The sequence below is a fragment of the Mus pahari genome, chromosome 6, assembly GCF_900095145.1.
Source record: "Mus pahari chromosome 6, PAHARI_EIJ_v1.1, whole genome shotgun sequence".
Lineage (NCBI taxonomy): Eukaryota > Metazoa > Chordata > Mammalia > Rodentia > Muridae > Mus > Mus pahari.
The window spans coordinates 11,131,699-11,144,974 of NC_034595.1; the positions used below are offsets into that span (position 1 = coordinate 11,131,699).

The 13,276-nt window shown below is 48.2% G+C and overlaps 1 protein-coding gene across 3 annotated transcripts in view; it reads right to left on the minus strand.

The window, feature by feature from the left end:
• Positions 1 to 218: 218 nt before the first annotated feature.
• Ptpn3 (protein tyrosine phosphatase non-receptor type 3) overlaps positions 219 to 13,276 on the minus strand; it is a 106,579-nt gene continuing 93,521 nt past the window's right edge. For all 3 annotated transcript variants that reach the window (XM_029539606.1, XM_021199682.2, XM_029539607.1), the window contains exons 23-26: positions 6,866 to 6,994; positions 5,733 to 5,878; positions 5,071 to 5,206; positions 219 to 3,702 (exon numbers count right to left, since the gene is read on the minus strand). In XM_029539606.1, the coding sequence (XP_029395466.1) occupies positions 3,625 to 3,702; positions 5,071 to 5,206; positions 5,733 to 5,878; positions 6,866 to 6,994 (489 nt within the window). In that variant the 3' untranslated portion in view covers positions 219 to 3,624. The remainder of the gene's footprint in view (positions 3,703 to 5,070; positions 5,207 to 5,732; positions 5,879 to 6,865; positions 6,995 to 13,276) is intronic.

The window sequence follows — 13,276 nt, forward strand, 5'->3', positions numbered from 1 at the left end:
CAACTGTGTAGGATGAAGGGCAGGGCTTTGTGCAAACAACTGCCTTCACAGTAGCAGAATACAATTCTCATCTAGAACTGGCCCCCCAAAGTGAGTGCTAAGGCCAAATACTGCATGAGAAATCAACCAGAGGGAGGGTGAGGTGGACGGACAGCACCGAGTTGATCGGAGGAGGGGTACAAACCAGACACACAAATAAAAATGTTGACAGACAAGAACAGCATTGCATAGCTTGAACACTTTTATATTGATCAGGTGGTGTTTCAGGAGAGTTCCAACAACAAGTCAGCATGAGAAAACATTCCAAGTTTACAGGAAAACATATTGCTGATTGACTAAAGATAACTTTACAAAATATGGCTTAGCACAATCCTGTGGTTGCTCTGGTCGTACGAGAGCTATCAAGAAATCGACGTTAGCTATCACCAGTCTTCCAGGTTTGAATGCTCAGGCTGAGGTCACAAGGGACTCGGCTGTCTTTTCTAGGTCTGCTCTAGGATGACAGGCAAGAACCAGGAGGGTGATGTTTATCTTTGTAATTCCACAGTGATAAGGGCTGAGACAACCAACCCCTTGGGGACAAGTCACAGACTGGGTGTTTTCTCTGTATCAGCCCTTCAGACTTGGTTAAGGTGAAATTCTGTTTCCCTGAAATCTCCCTGTGAGTTCATCTAGTCCCATCAGTCACCAGTGCTTTCCAACATAGACAAACAAACTGGCTGAGGGCAAAGCCGGGGTCTGGACTAAGTCTCACCGATTTTTCTCTGATGCTGCCTCTTTGTTGCCTTGGGAGACTGAAGAAACTACTTACTGGCCCCCCCCCCCCCATGGTAATTTTTAAAGATAAAGGTGTGCAGAGGGGACGGGGAAGAGGGCCATGAACACAGCGGTAAGAGAACCTACACAAGTCTCAGAGAATATTTAAGTCCCACGGGACCCTGGGAGGAAACTAAAATTACCGCTACACATTTGAGATCCATCCATCCTGCCTCCCTCTCCCCCAACAAACTTCACTTAATTTTTCTCTCTGGAAAATCAACAGGCCACGTGCGGGTTCTAGAGAGTGGTACCAGCAGGGAACCCACTGGATGAAGGAAGTACATTGGGGGTATCTGATCTGTTATTTGGGAAGGTGCTGGAATGTAGGATATAAATATCTTCCCCCATTCACAACCAGCCAAATTTCCCAGGCAGAATATTTACCCTGAGTCTGATGCAATTCTTAGGATGAAATATAGCATCTCAAAAGCAACTGTGGATGTGGGGGATGCAGGAAAGCAAGAGCTCTGAGCTTTGGTTTTTAATTGGTAATAGTGACCCAGTTCACTTGGGCACTCTACTCTTTGGGGTCATTTTCTTATCCTTCCCAAGGTCCCACGGACTCTGTTTCTGACACTGACCGCTGTGTCTGAACTGCTGGTCTCATACCATGGCAGAGAGAGGCCAGCTGCAGCTTTTTCAAGCTTCACAGAATATTATGTAACAGCAGCATTTTCGTGACCACGCTCAACAACGTGTTTTCTGAAAAATAATAAAACAGTCTCCAAGGACATTTAGACTCTGCAAGTGCTTTGCACACAGGGCGGTGATGCACATTTCTATCAAACGACGATGACAGTCTGTTAAACAGCCTGGTGCCATTGAAAGGTACCCAGGACTCTCTCTGTTCCTCCTCTTCTTGGGGCTTTACTGAGAGCGTTCTCAGAATCCAGCTTGAGTAGAGGTATCAGCCCCCTGTGCTCTCCCTGCTACAACACTGTTCTATGAAAACCCGGTGGGTTCCACTTGTCTCATGTGCTTCAAAGGAGCCAACCTTCCTATGTCTTCAGTAGCATTGGTTTATGTATTCCAGAAGCTGGAAATTAGTTTCCATAGTGTGATCTAATTCTGTCCTCAAGTTCCCAGTGTTGTTTTTCATTATTTCACACAGACGGAAAGAGAGGCAAAGATCCCAGGCTCCTCTGAGGGCTACCCGGTGTTGAGCAGTTTAGAACCAAATTCCACTTTCTCAGTATACAGGGCACTGAGCAGTGCACTTCTCACTCATGTCACTGAGCACTACTAAGATGTTTGTGGGTAAAATACAGGCGGGAGGGAAGTAGACAGATAAACTGAGCCTGCAGATAAAGAACCTTCAAAAACCTGGGGTCCTTGTACAGGTCCTTACCGATCTTGCAACTAGGAAATGCTTTAATTGGTCCAGTATCTGCTAAGTAGCTTCGGCTACATACATTATAACAAAGTATCCTTTTCCTATAATACCATTAAGAAACCTGCTGACTTTCTTTTCGATACATAAAAACAGCTATTTAAAAATACCACCTTAAAGCATTCATGTAATTTATTTTCCTTAAATAATAATTCGCTACAATCCTGCCACAAATTAAAAAAAAAAATTAACATGGTATTCACAGAGCAGAATTCTTTAGGACAATCAAAATCCCAGAGTACTTAGAATAAATTAACATCAAATTGTGTTTATATTCAGATAGTCTGATTCTCTCCTCTGAAATGAAATGGAGACCATTGTAACCTAGGGTGAATGAACACACTTGTTCTTCTGAACAGAGATGAATTCTTTACATAAACTCAACAGTAATTTGAATCAAGTTAGGAATCCTGAGAAAGTCAGCCACCCACAGACACATACATACACACAGAGACACAACGACAGACAGACAGACAGACACACACCACCCTTGATTGAGAAGCAGTGTTTCTCATGGTCACTTACTAGAAGGTCATTTCTCAGAAGGGTCCAAATTCTGAATATTTGGATGCTATCATCCCCCCACCCCCAAGAAAATCGTCTTGTTTCAAGTGTGAGAGCTTGAAGTAGCAGCAATCCAGAGATTCAGTAGTCGGTGAATCCAGTCATGGCGTCCGAGTATATAGTAAGGGGTGAGCAGAGGCTCGCCTGCTTCCGAAGCTGAGACTCAGCTTTACGCAGAGCCTAGTTCTCAGTCTCGGCAGAGAATTCACCTGAACATACATCATGAAGCTGGTTCAGGCACTGGGCGTGATCCTGAAGAAAAGGAATTTGGGGTGGGGAAATGGGGTGCTTTGGATCGCAGAAGGGGTAGAGATGAGGCAGAGGGAGGGAGGGAGAGCAGAATAGATCCTGTTCATCCTCCAGCCTGAAGTCCCTTGTGCCCTGCCTGTGGTACATTCATCTGAGTTACCCCTGGTGACAGGGGTAATGGACACAAATTGCCAAGGAGGTTCAGCCCTTGGAGTCCCACACAGAACAACACACAAAACACCTGAGCAACCACAGTAGCCTCATTGTCTGGCTTCTGGCGGGAGGACACTGCTGGTGTCCCCTCTCATTGCTCAAGGATGGATGACAGGGGACAGCGATATGTAGGGAGAAACACAGCTCCCAACTGGAGAGCTCCTGTTGCTTCTCTCTGGGCCCAAAGGAGTCATAGCTGCATGCATATCTACACCATCAGTTCTTATGTACAGGGTATCCTTTCCACAGAAATGTAAAGTGCCTGGGTTCAGATAATCTCATCCTTCTCCCACAGTGACCAGCATCTCTGGGGGGCCTCCAGGGGAATGCGTGCCCCCTTCTTCAGGAAGTCGCCCTAGGGAAGGAGGAATGACCACTTCACAGTTGTCCTAACTGGGATCCAGCCTCTGGACTAAGCCTTCTTCGTACACTCGAAGGATCGCTTCACACACAAACTTGTATTGGCTCTGGAAGAGAAGAGAAAGCTGTCAAGGCCAGGGCCCCGGGAGTGCTGCCTCACACACACACACCATGCTTGACAGGGACTATGAAGCACTTCTAGTTTATTAACTCCCCATGTGCCAACACTGGGCCTCGTGCTGGGAAAGACTGAGGCGAATTCAAGCCCTAACGGACTGGGCGGGTGAGTGGGGTACCCTCAGAGAAGTGTGGGTCGAGGGGGAGTTGGCTGCCAAGCCAAGCAGAGAGGTGTGTGAGCTGAGAACCAGTGTCCTCTTTCTCTACTCCATCACTAAAAGCACAGCTGCCGCAGTTCATGCTGCCATGCCACCCTTACCAAGACAGGTCCCTCAAATGATGAGCTCGAATAAACCCTGCCCCTCTCTCTGTTAGGTTCCTGGCCACAATAATGAGAAAAGTAACTAATTAAGGTACTGAGGTGGAAACCCTGCCGACAGGAGACATCTGTTCTGAGGTGTGTATGTAAGGATTCCACCGTCCTGACCTAGAACAACTGGGCAAGTGTAGGGGCTGCGAGTGTGGGTGTTTGGTCAGGGGGCCACTTCTCTGCCTTTGTCAACTCATTCTTAAATATTCTTCTAGAATATTCTTAGATACCCCTGGGACTTTGGCCATCATGACTGAGATTCCAAACTAAGCCTGTTCTACTCAAACTGAGCTTGGATGACTACTATTTAGACAACCCAGTCTGCTGAATGAATTATCAAAGGCAGTACCGCTCCCATCTGCAAGGTGGGTAAACTGAGGCCTAAAAAGGGGTTCACGGGTTACCCAAAGGCTGTCAGTATATGAGAAGGAGGCCGACCATACTCTGTTCTTCCTGTAGCTCAAAATGACAAGCATCTATTTCTTCATTTATCATGCATGTCAAGAGTGTTGGCATGACAGAGTAGGAGACAGCGCCGGGTGAGGGTACCTGAGCGACACTGTTTTCTTCTCATGGGTAATGATGGAATACAAGCGGGGCTACTCGGGCTGAGTAGCAAACAAAATACTTCAGAGGTAAATAGAACGCACGTCAGGAGGGCCTGGGTTTTGCTGTCACCGTGTCTCTGACAGGCTGTGTGACTCTGGGCACCTGACTCAGTTCCCTTGAACTCAGTTCTCTTCACACTATCCCCGGCTTATGGACGTTCCTCTGCTGGAGTTCAGGAAACGGAGATCTCTGCCTTGTTGTTGTTGTTTAGACAGGGTCTCAGAATGTAACCCTGAGTGGCCCAGAATGTTTTATATAGACCGAGATGGCCTCAGACTCAAGAGATCTACCTGCCTCTTTTTTCTTTCAGGAGTAAAGGCATATGCTACTATACCTAGCCAGTCTCTACCATTTTTTTTATTACCGAGTTTCTACTTACTGACGTCTGCACCATCATCGCGCGCTGGTCTCTCATTTTCCGGACAATATCCAGTGGGTAAACAGGCAGGTTCCTCTCAATTAAGCACATGGCTGTTTCCATAGTGACTAGCACACCTGTCCGACCTATTCCAGCACTAGGAAGGAAGGAGAGGCAGAGGCTCTGGATCTGTCTGGGCATCAGGTCTGCAAGGCAGAGCTAAATCCCTAATCAAGGCCTGTGTTTACCCAGGGACAGCGCACATTCAGGTGTGATCTTAAGTTCCTTAGACAAAACCAAACCAAACCAAACCAAACCAAACCAAACCAAACCAAACCAAACCAAACCAAACCAAACCAAACCATCCCTATAGGTCCTAAGGCTGGGACAAGAAAACCATCCAAGTGCAAAATCCACTTTCTCTGAACCACGCCTGCTGTCAAGGTCACAAACTTCAGGACAGTGAGGCGTGGCGGTTTTCCTTTTCCGGATCCAGCTGTGCTGTGCTTACATGTTTAGGATTTCGTTAAGTTCCAAATATTTTGGAATTGTTAGGAAGTGAGCACAATTTTACAGGGGCATGTGCCTTTGTGGGAGAAGGGTGGGTTTAATGTCTGCCCATTTCTTCTGGCCTTTCCCAAGGGGTGGAACCATTAGAGAGAGAATGTAGCGAGGCTCGGTACCTGCAGTGAACGAGGGCAGGCTCACCGTCGACCCTCAGGGACCTCACGTACTTCACAAACTCCAGGAAGTCTGACGAGTCATCAGGTACGCCATGGTCAGGCCACGCCACATACTGGAGATGGGTCACTGTGTGTTCTTCCCCGGTCTGTGGAGGATGTGGTGGCCGAGGTGAATATCACACCAATGAGCCCTGCCTTGCATACCAGCCGGGGGGGGGGGGGAACTTATCCTCAGTGTCCTCGTGGTCCTGCACCCAGCTCTGTCAACTCCCATCAGGCTCCCACCCTCCCAAAACATCAGTCTTGCCCGCAGGACGCTGTCTTCTTGACCTCTTTTTGCCTCTGGATGTTTCTTCCACCTGCTCCTATGCATCCCGCAGTCACGGTCACCCATGTGACTTTGTATACACTGTGCACACATTGCGCACATTCCTCTGTATGGTGCTGAGGATCTAATATATGGCCTTGCTCATGATAATTACAGGTCCCAGATGACAATGTGGCTAAACATCCTCCTACGGCCGATCCCCACCCTCAGTATACATACACACAAAATGTAGTTTACCATGTTAACGAGTTTCAGAGGTGAGGTTTTCTGGCATGAAGTGTAGTTACAATGCCGCCCAACTCTCTCCTTCCAGAACCTCCATTTTTATCATCCAAATATGAACTCTGTAGCCATTCCATTATAACTCCCCATTTCTCCCCCCCTTCATCTAACCAGGGCAAACACCGTTATTCTCTTTCTCTGTGAGTTTAGTCATTTAGGTATTTGGATAGAGGTAATCTTAGTATTTGTCCTTCTGATTGGTCTCTTTCGTTTGGCATAATGTCTTTCGGACTCAACCCATTTTGGGATTTTCCCATAATTCCCTCCTTCTTTTGAGGTTCACTACTACTGTATTACATGGTTTCACCCATATAGCTCTTGACAGGCAGACCCCAGGGTTGCCTCTCCGGCTTGGCTACTGTGAATGGTGGAGCCACACACACAGGGAGCTGGGTCTCTGTCGGTAAGAGTTTCATTTTCAGACCTACCTACCAGGCAGCATCGCAGCAGAGCTGAACACCAGACCCCACAGGGACTACTGACTATGCCTGCCCCTCCATATGCCCCTCAGAGCCCTGCTCACCTCAGTGTTTGTAACTAGCATCTCTCGGGACACGTAAGCAATGGTACAGTCCTCTGCCTGACACTGGATGTGAAAGATGCCATGGTCCATGATGTCAGGGGGATCTGGCCAGTACTGGTGACATTTGGTCTGTAAGAAACCAGAGAACACAAGTCAGGCTTTTCTTAGGGCCTAACCAGAGGCAGAGTAGCTGCACGGCATCCAGTCACCTCTGTCCAAAGAGATGTGACAGGAGAGGAGAAACTCAGATGAGACCCACTTTTGTTCATGGACTGAAGCTTACCTTTTAGGGTTTGTTCACGGGGAGAACAGCAGGGCCTGAGTTCAGTTAGGGGCTACCCACACCCTGCCCAGGCTGACCCAGGCTCCTTGGGCCTCTTTTCTGCTCTCAGCAACCACCTCTCCCACCTCAGACCTGCTCATCTTTCAGGAGCCTTGGGACACAGCAGTTAAGATCCCATTTGGGTCAGGGCTCTACTGGAAGAATTTCCCATCTCATTTACTGACCATTTAACTTCAAATAGCCCCCGACCTCCTTGAATCTCAGATTTTCAAATGCTGACAGAGGCCAGCGAGGGCGCAACGTGGGGTCCCTTCTGAATGAGGTCCACAGTGGTCATCCACACTATTGCTGTGGGAGCTACGGCAACTGAATGAGGCTGGTGACGTTCCTCAAAAGTCCTGATTTTTAAAAATCTCCAAGCTGAGACAACTATCCTTCTCCATGTGTACCATGCCAGCTACGCCTCCAATGCTTCCATAGAAAGTAGGGTCTGAGGCCACAGACTTTGCACTTGCCCTTCTGAGGGTGGTGAATGGCTCAGTGGGTAAAAGCACTTGTTGTGCAAGCCTGATAATGAGATTAACCCCCCAAACCCTGGCGGAAGGAGAACTAACTCCATAAATACTTGTTTATTTCCACATGTGTGCTGTGCTCTAGCACATTGAATACACATACACACACACACACACACACACACACACACACAATACACCACACAAACTGGCTGTTCCTTCAGAGGACCAGGGTTCAAGTCCCACCACCTACATGGCAGCTCACAACCATTGGTAACTCCAGTGCCAGGGGATCTGATCCCTTCTTCTGACCTCCACGGACACCAGGAATATACCAGTATAGAGCCATACATAAAATATACATTAAAATTAAAACAAGTAAAAATAATAAAAAAAGGGAATTCTCAACAGAGGCAAGAGTTCCCATACAGCAAAGGTAGGACTCGGGGGACTGGGAACTAGGTGGCTTGCCTTGGCCACAGAGCTGCGTGACAGTCTAGCATTCGTCCTGTGGTGAGTCAGTGTCTCTCAATATGGTGGTTGTGGCTTTCTGATGTTACCACCTTCCCATGTTCTAGTTCCCCTTCCAAGCCCTGCCGCCTCTTCCCATCAACCACTGTAGTCCCTGCTTCTGGATTCCATACCAAGTGCACACCTAAGTGGTCCACAGTCATTCTGCCAAATTTTGACTCTTAACAATAACAAAATTATTATTACTATTGTTGCTGTTATTAGAGATTTCTGTCTTGGCCTCTTGAATAGCTTGCACTGTAGGCATGCGTGTGCCATCATGCACAGCTTAAAGAAAAAAAAATTCCCCTCAAATCTAGACTGGTTCCCATGTAAGTAAAGAAATGACATTTGTTTATAGCAGAGAGGTGACATAGCCAACAGACGCATGGAATTTGTTGGGGAAACAGCTTTCCTAGCCTTCTTTTCAAATGTCACAGTGAATATCTAAAATTAAAGTGTGCCGTGGGGGCAGGACTTAAAAGTCTGGGACAGTTTAGATGATTGGAAACCTCTCCTGGCGGGGAGTTATTCTCTGACTCTCCAATATTCTCTACAGGACTAGAGACAGAGTTGCCAGACAGACAGCATGTCTGTCTGTCCATCTGAACCTGCATTTACCTGATGTAAATGGAAAAAATGGTCCCCCAGGCTCTCCAGGGTCCTATCCTAGGATAGCTGGGGGACAATACTCTCCAAAGCGGTCCCCTTGTGCAAGGCAGTCACGCAGGCCGGTGCTCCCTGAGCATCTTTACTGACAGGGAATCTGCAGGGACTCATTTCAGGACTATTTGGGTCTGGACGCACCAGAAGACTCAGAAGTCTTGAAGGTCCTGGCTCTCGAACCCAATGGGTGTCTTAGGAGTCCGTTTCTCATGCCTGCTGGGGGAGGGGTGTGACGGCCCCACATCTTCTGAATAGTAGCTATTAAGCTCCAGGGGGTGCTTTTATGCACAGTGCTCATTTCTGGCTTGAGACCACTCCCTGAGGTAGGGACAGGGACTGTCTGATAGTGACTTAACTGAGGCTTGGAGGCTCAGATTCATTGTGGGAGAGGAGAGCGGTGGGAACCAGCAAGAAGGCTGTATTATCAGCACTTGATTTCTTGCTAACTTAGTTGGTCAACAAGCATCCCTGGGGAGGGTTGGAGGAGTCAGAGACATTAGGGCATTATCTAGCCTCTGGATGCTCTCCAGTCCAGCCAAAGTAATGCAGGAAGAAAGGACAGGAACGGGTGAGGGCAGGTGAGGCAGGAGTGGACAGAGTAGGAAGGGCGCTCAGGACTGAAGGTGTATGACAGATGGTGCAAGGATAGATCATTCAAGCCAAAGAAAAAAGGAGGCAGAATGTGAAGGGTCACCTGGGCACCTAGGGGACAACAGACCACTCAGCAGAGCTGCACAAAGGGTACAAGTTGGTCTGGGAACATGCAACATTTTGCTCTGAGCGTCTATGAGCCATACAGGGCATGGGCAGGAAATGCTGGACCAACCAACCCTCTGGCAAGGCCCAGCTGAAGGAAGTGTGGATGGACTAGCCTATGAAAACTCTGAACCTGCGAGCTGCTGCGTTTGCTCCAGATGGCTGGCGTCAGTGCTTAAGTAGATGTGTGCCTGTGGCTCAGACGTGGGCTCATGGAGCTGGGCTGCATATGTGCATGTGTGTACACACGAGGGGCTGGGGTGGTGGCTTTGGGATTGTCTTACAGGACAGCACAAGGTAGATGTGTCCAAGCAGGAAGTAAACAGCTGGAGTTGGGGTTGAACCTTTCATGAGGACTTGGGAGAGCACCAGGAAACTAACCAGATTCAGAAATAAGTTCCACAGGGAGGGAGCCATCCATCTAACCTACATGTGCACATTCTCAAGCACATACAGAGAGCAGGAGGTCTGTGCTACTCCAAACCTCTTCTTGTTAGCCTTGGTAGTCGTGGGCTTTACTGCTTGCTACTCAGAGCAAATCCACTGCCTCTGGTCCAGTGAGACAGTGGGACTCTGGGGTCTAGTCCCTAGAAATTCATCCCAATACTCAGAACCACCCAAGAGATAGGCACTGTGCTTTGTGGCGATGTGGGAACTGGAACCTTACAGCCCTATTCAAAGCCTGTACTATAACTGACTGGTGTGATGGAAAGGAAGATTATACACATTATTCATGTATAGATATAAAATATAGCTCCCCCCAAAGGCAGGGGGTGGGGTGGGGGGAGACATTGGATAGAAGGCACTGGTTTTCCCAACTGAAAAGCGATCCATCTAAGAAAGAAACCCCACGTAGTTGACAGAGAACCTAACCAAAATAAGGACCGAGGTCAGTGACCCTGCAGGCTGCAGGCTCTTCAGGAGGCTGGCTCTCTAAGACTCAGGGCAGCACAGGAAGGGCACTGGACTCTAGTGTGTGCCTGCTGGGAGACCCACTTTCCTTTCTTTAGGCATGACATAGGGGCAACAAACAGGACATCCTGGAAAGTTCATCTTACATCAAAGGAGGGGCAAAGCCATTCACCTGGAATGACTGACTCGGAAGTGGGCGTGGACTGGGTGGGGCTGGAGGACAAAGGGCACAGGTCACCAGAGAATCTGTAACAGGAGGGGGGAAGCAGGCACTCTGTTTTTTTTTTTTTTTTCTCGAGACAGGGTTTCTCTGTGTAGCCCTGGCTGTCCTGGAACTCACTTTGTAGACCAGGCTGGGCTCGAACTCAGAAATCCACTTGCCTCTGCCTCCCGAGTGCTGGGATTAAAGGCGTGCTTCACCACGCCCGGCTTGCACCCGGGGTTTTTGAAGAACAGGTTTCTCACTATTGATAAATGACAGAGTATGTTGGCAGGGCCAGAGATGCTGAAGGGATGGTCAGGCCTCACAGGAACTCTCAAATGCATGGTGAAGTTACAGTAAGAAGAAAAGGTTGGGAAACAGAGAAAGAGGAGACCTCAGATGACAGGGAAGAGCGGCCCCAGCCGGGAGATGGAGCGGCAGACCCTGGAAGAGCGATGGACAAGGGTAAGGTTTCTCAGATCATAGAAAGCTTTTCTTCCCTGATCTGGAACAAACAGATCAAGGGGAGTTGGGGTTGCCACTGGGCAGTGCATCTGTCACCTGTCATTCCTTCATGGGCATCCTGTTCTGTAAAGAATGACTGTCTAGCTGGGAAGGGGAGGGTGAACTATCAAACAGCCCGAAGCCTGACACCAGCAGGCCAGCCTTGGTGCTGAGTCACTGGGTGGATTCGGGTGTCAGCTCTAAAGAACTGCCATCGTGGGCTCCAAGATACCTCAGGGGACAGCAGAGAGTCAGCTCCACACACCACTCCTGAGGAAATGTGATGTCTGAGCACCGAAGTTTCAGAATACAAGGCTGAGTAAAGGCAGACAGAGCACAGAATATCTGCGACCAATAACACGCTAGAGTCAGAGGCCGCCAGGTATGGGGACAGCTTCTTTTTTTGTGCATGTCAAGTGATTCACTGTGCCACCAAGAAAGCCTGCAGCACCTGGGTCTAGGGCCACTTGAACATCCATCCCTGACACTTGTGATCTGTTTTCACAATACAGAGCAGGGAACGAGATGAATGTTGCTGGCCTCTGGTGCACGGCTTAGGAGAGAAGAACACCTGGGCTTTCTGAACAGGTTTTACATTTGTTTTGTTGGTGCACTTTGAGAAAAGGGTCTCAATGTAGCCAAGGTTGACCTTGAACTCCTGATCCCTGGACTTCTGCCTCTCAGGTGCCGGATTATAGGTGTTTGCCACGTTAGCTCTTTTTTGAGACTTTTACACATACTTTTACCTTTGGCCAACGATACTGGATTTATGTCTAAGAAACACTAAGAAAATTAAGGTTAATAACATTAAATCAAAAAGAAAAAAAAAGTTGGTATGAAGAAACTAAAACTATGAAACAAATGCAGCCATTAAGGTAAATACAAATTGATGCTATTGGGACTGCTAGCTAACATGTGTACAGTATTAACGGGGATCACTTGGGTGTGACAGCACATGTGTTCTCTTCTAGCATCTGGGAGGGCTGAGACAGGAGGATTAACATAAGCTTGGTGTATAGAGTAAAACCCATTTCCCCCAAACAAAACAAAACCCACAAAAATAACAGCAACAACAACAACAACAAAAATGACCATGTACCAAGCACTCTTCAGAGGCTTCCTGTAGCAGCCAGCTCAGTTCCCCACAGCCCCGAGAAATGGGTGATATTTTGCATGATTCCTTAATCACACAGGTAGAAGGGACAGCAGGAACTGACCCTGGCTGGCTGGCGGGTCCGCCTTCTTACCCAAGATACCAAGTAACCTGACTGATGGATGGAGGCACTTTAGGAAAACAGAGGGTGCAGCCCTCTGAGCTAGCTTAGGGAGCTGGGGAGTCTCTAAGTTCAAAACAGGGCCCAACAACTCCACCTCTTATTCAAACAAAACCAGACAAGAATGAGGCTTTCAGACAAAGAGCCGAGCTGAGCTGGAGAGCATGGTAATTTCAGCAGCGTTGCAGACAGTCTCTCACAATGAGGGGGTAGGCAAGATGGAAACCAGGGCAGTAAGAACAGATGCTGGGGTTAGCAGGCGCCCTGCGAAGCATACTCTCAGTGCCTCGGAGGACCAGCCTTCAGGAAGAGGTTTCTGCTGCCCCTTGGGCACTTCACACTTTTCTATTCTGATTTGTGGGATGAGGAGAGACTCTGGCTAATCTGTGAGTGACAAGAAGCTGAAAGTCAAGGCTACAGCAGAGAAGCGAGGCATCCGAAAGCGCTAAACTCCAACGATGATGATGATGATGATGATGACGTTTGGGGGACACTGGAAACACGTAGTCCTCTGAGCTCTTTATAAATACTTTTCAGATTTCTCCAGTCCTCCCAATGTGGTGGGCACTGTTACCATCTCCACTACACATTCAAGAAAGTTACTCACACAGGCTAATAACTTACTCAGGAGGAACTATGTTTACAGCCCAGTCCAGCCCAGTGCTGGATAAAGATGCCAGGAGCCAAGGGCATGTCTATCAGAGAGAAGAGACATTGCCTCGGCAGACTGCAATCTTACTGTGTGAAATGAGACATTGATCACAGGCAGGCAGAGACACAGGTGACACAGGG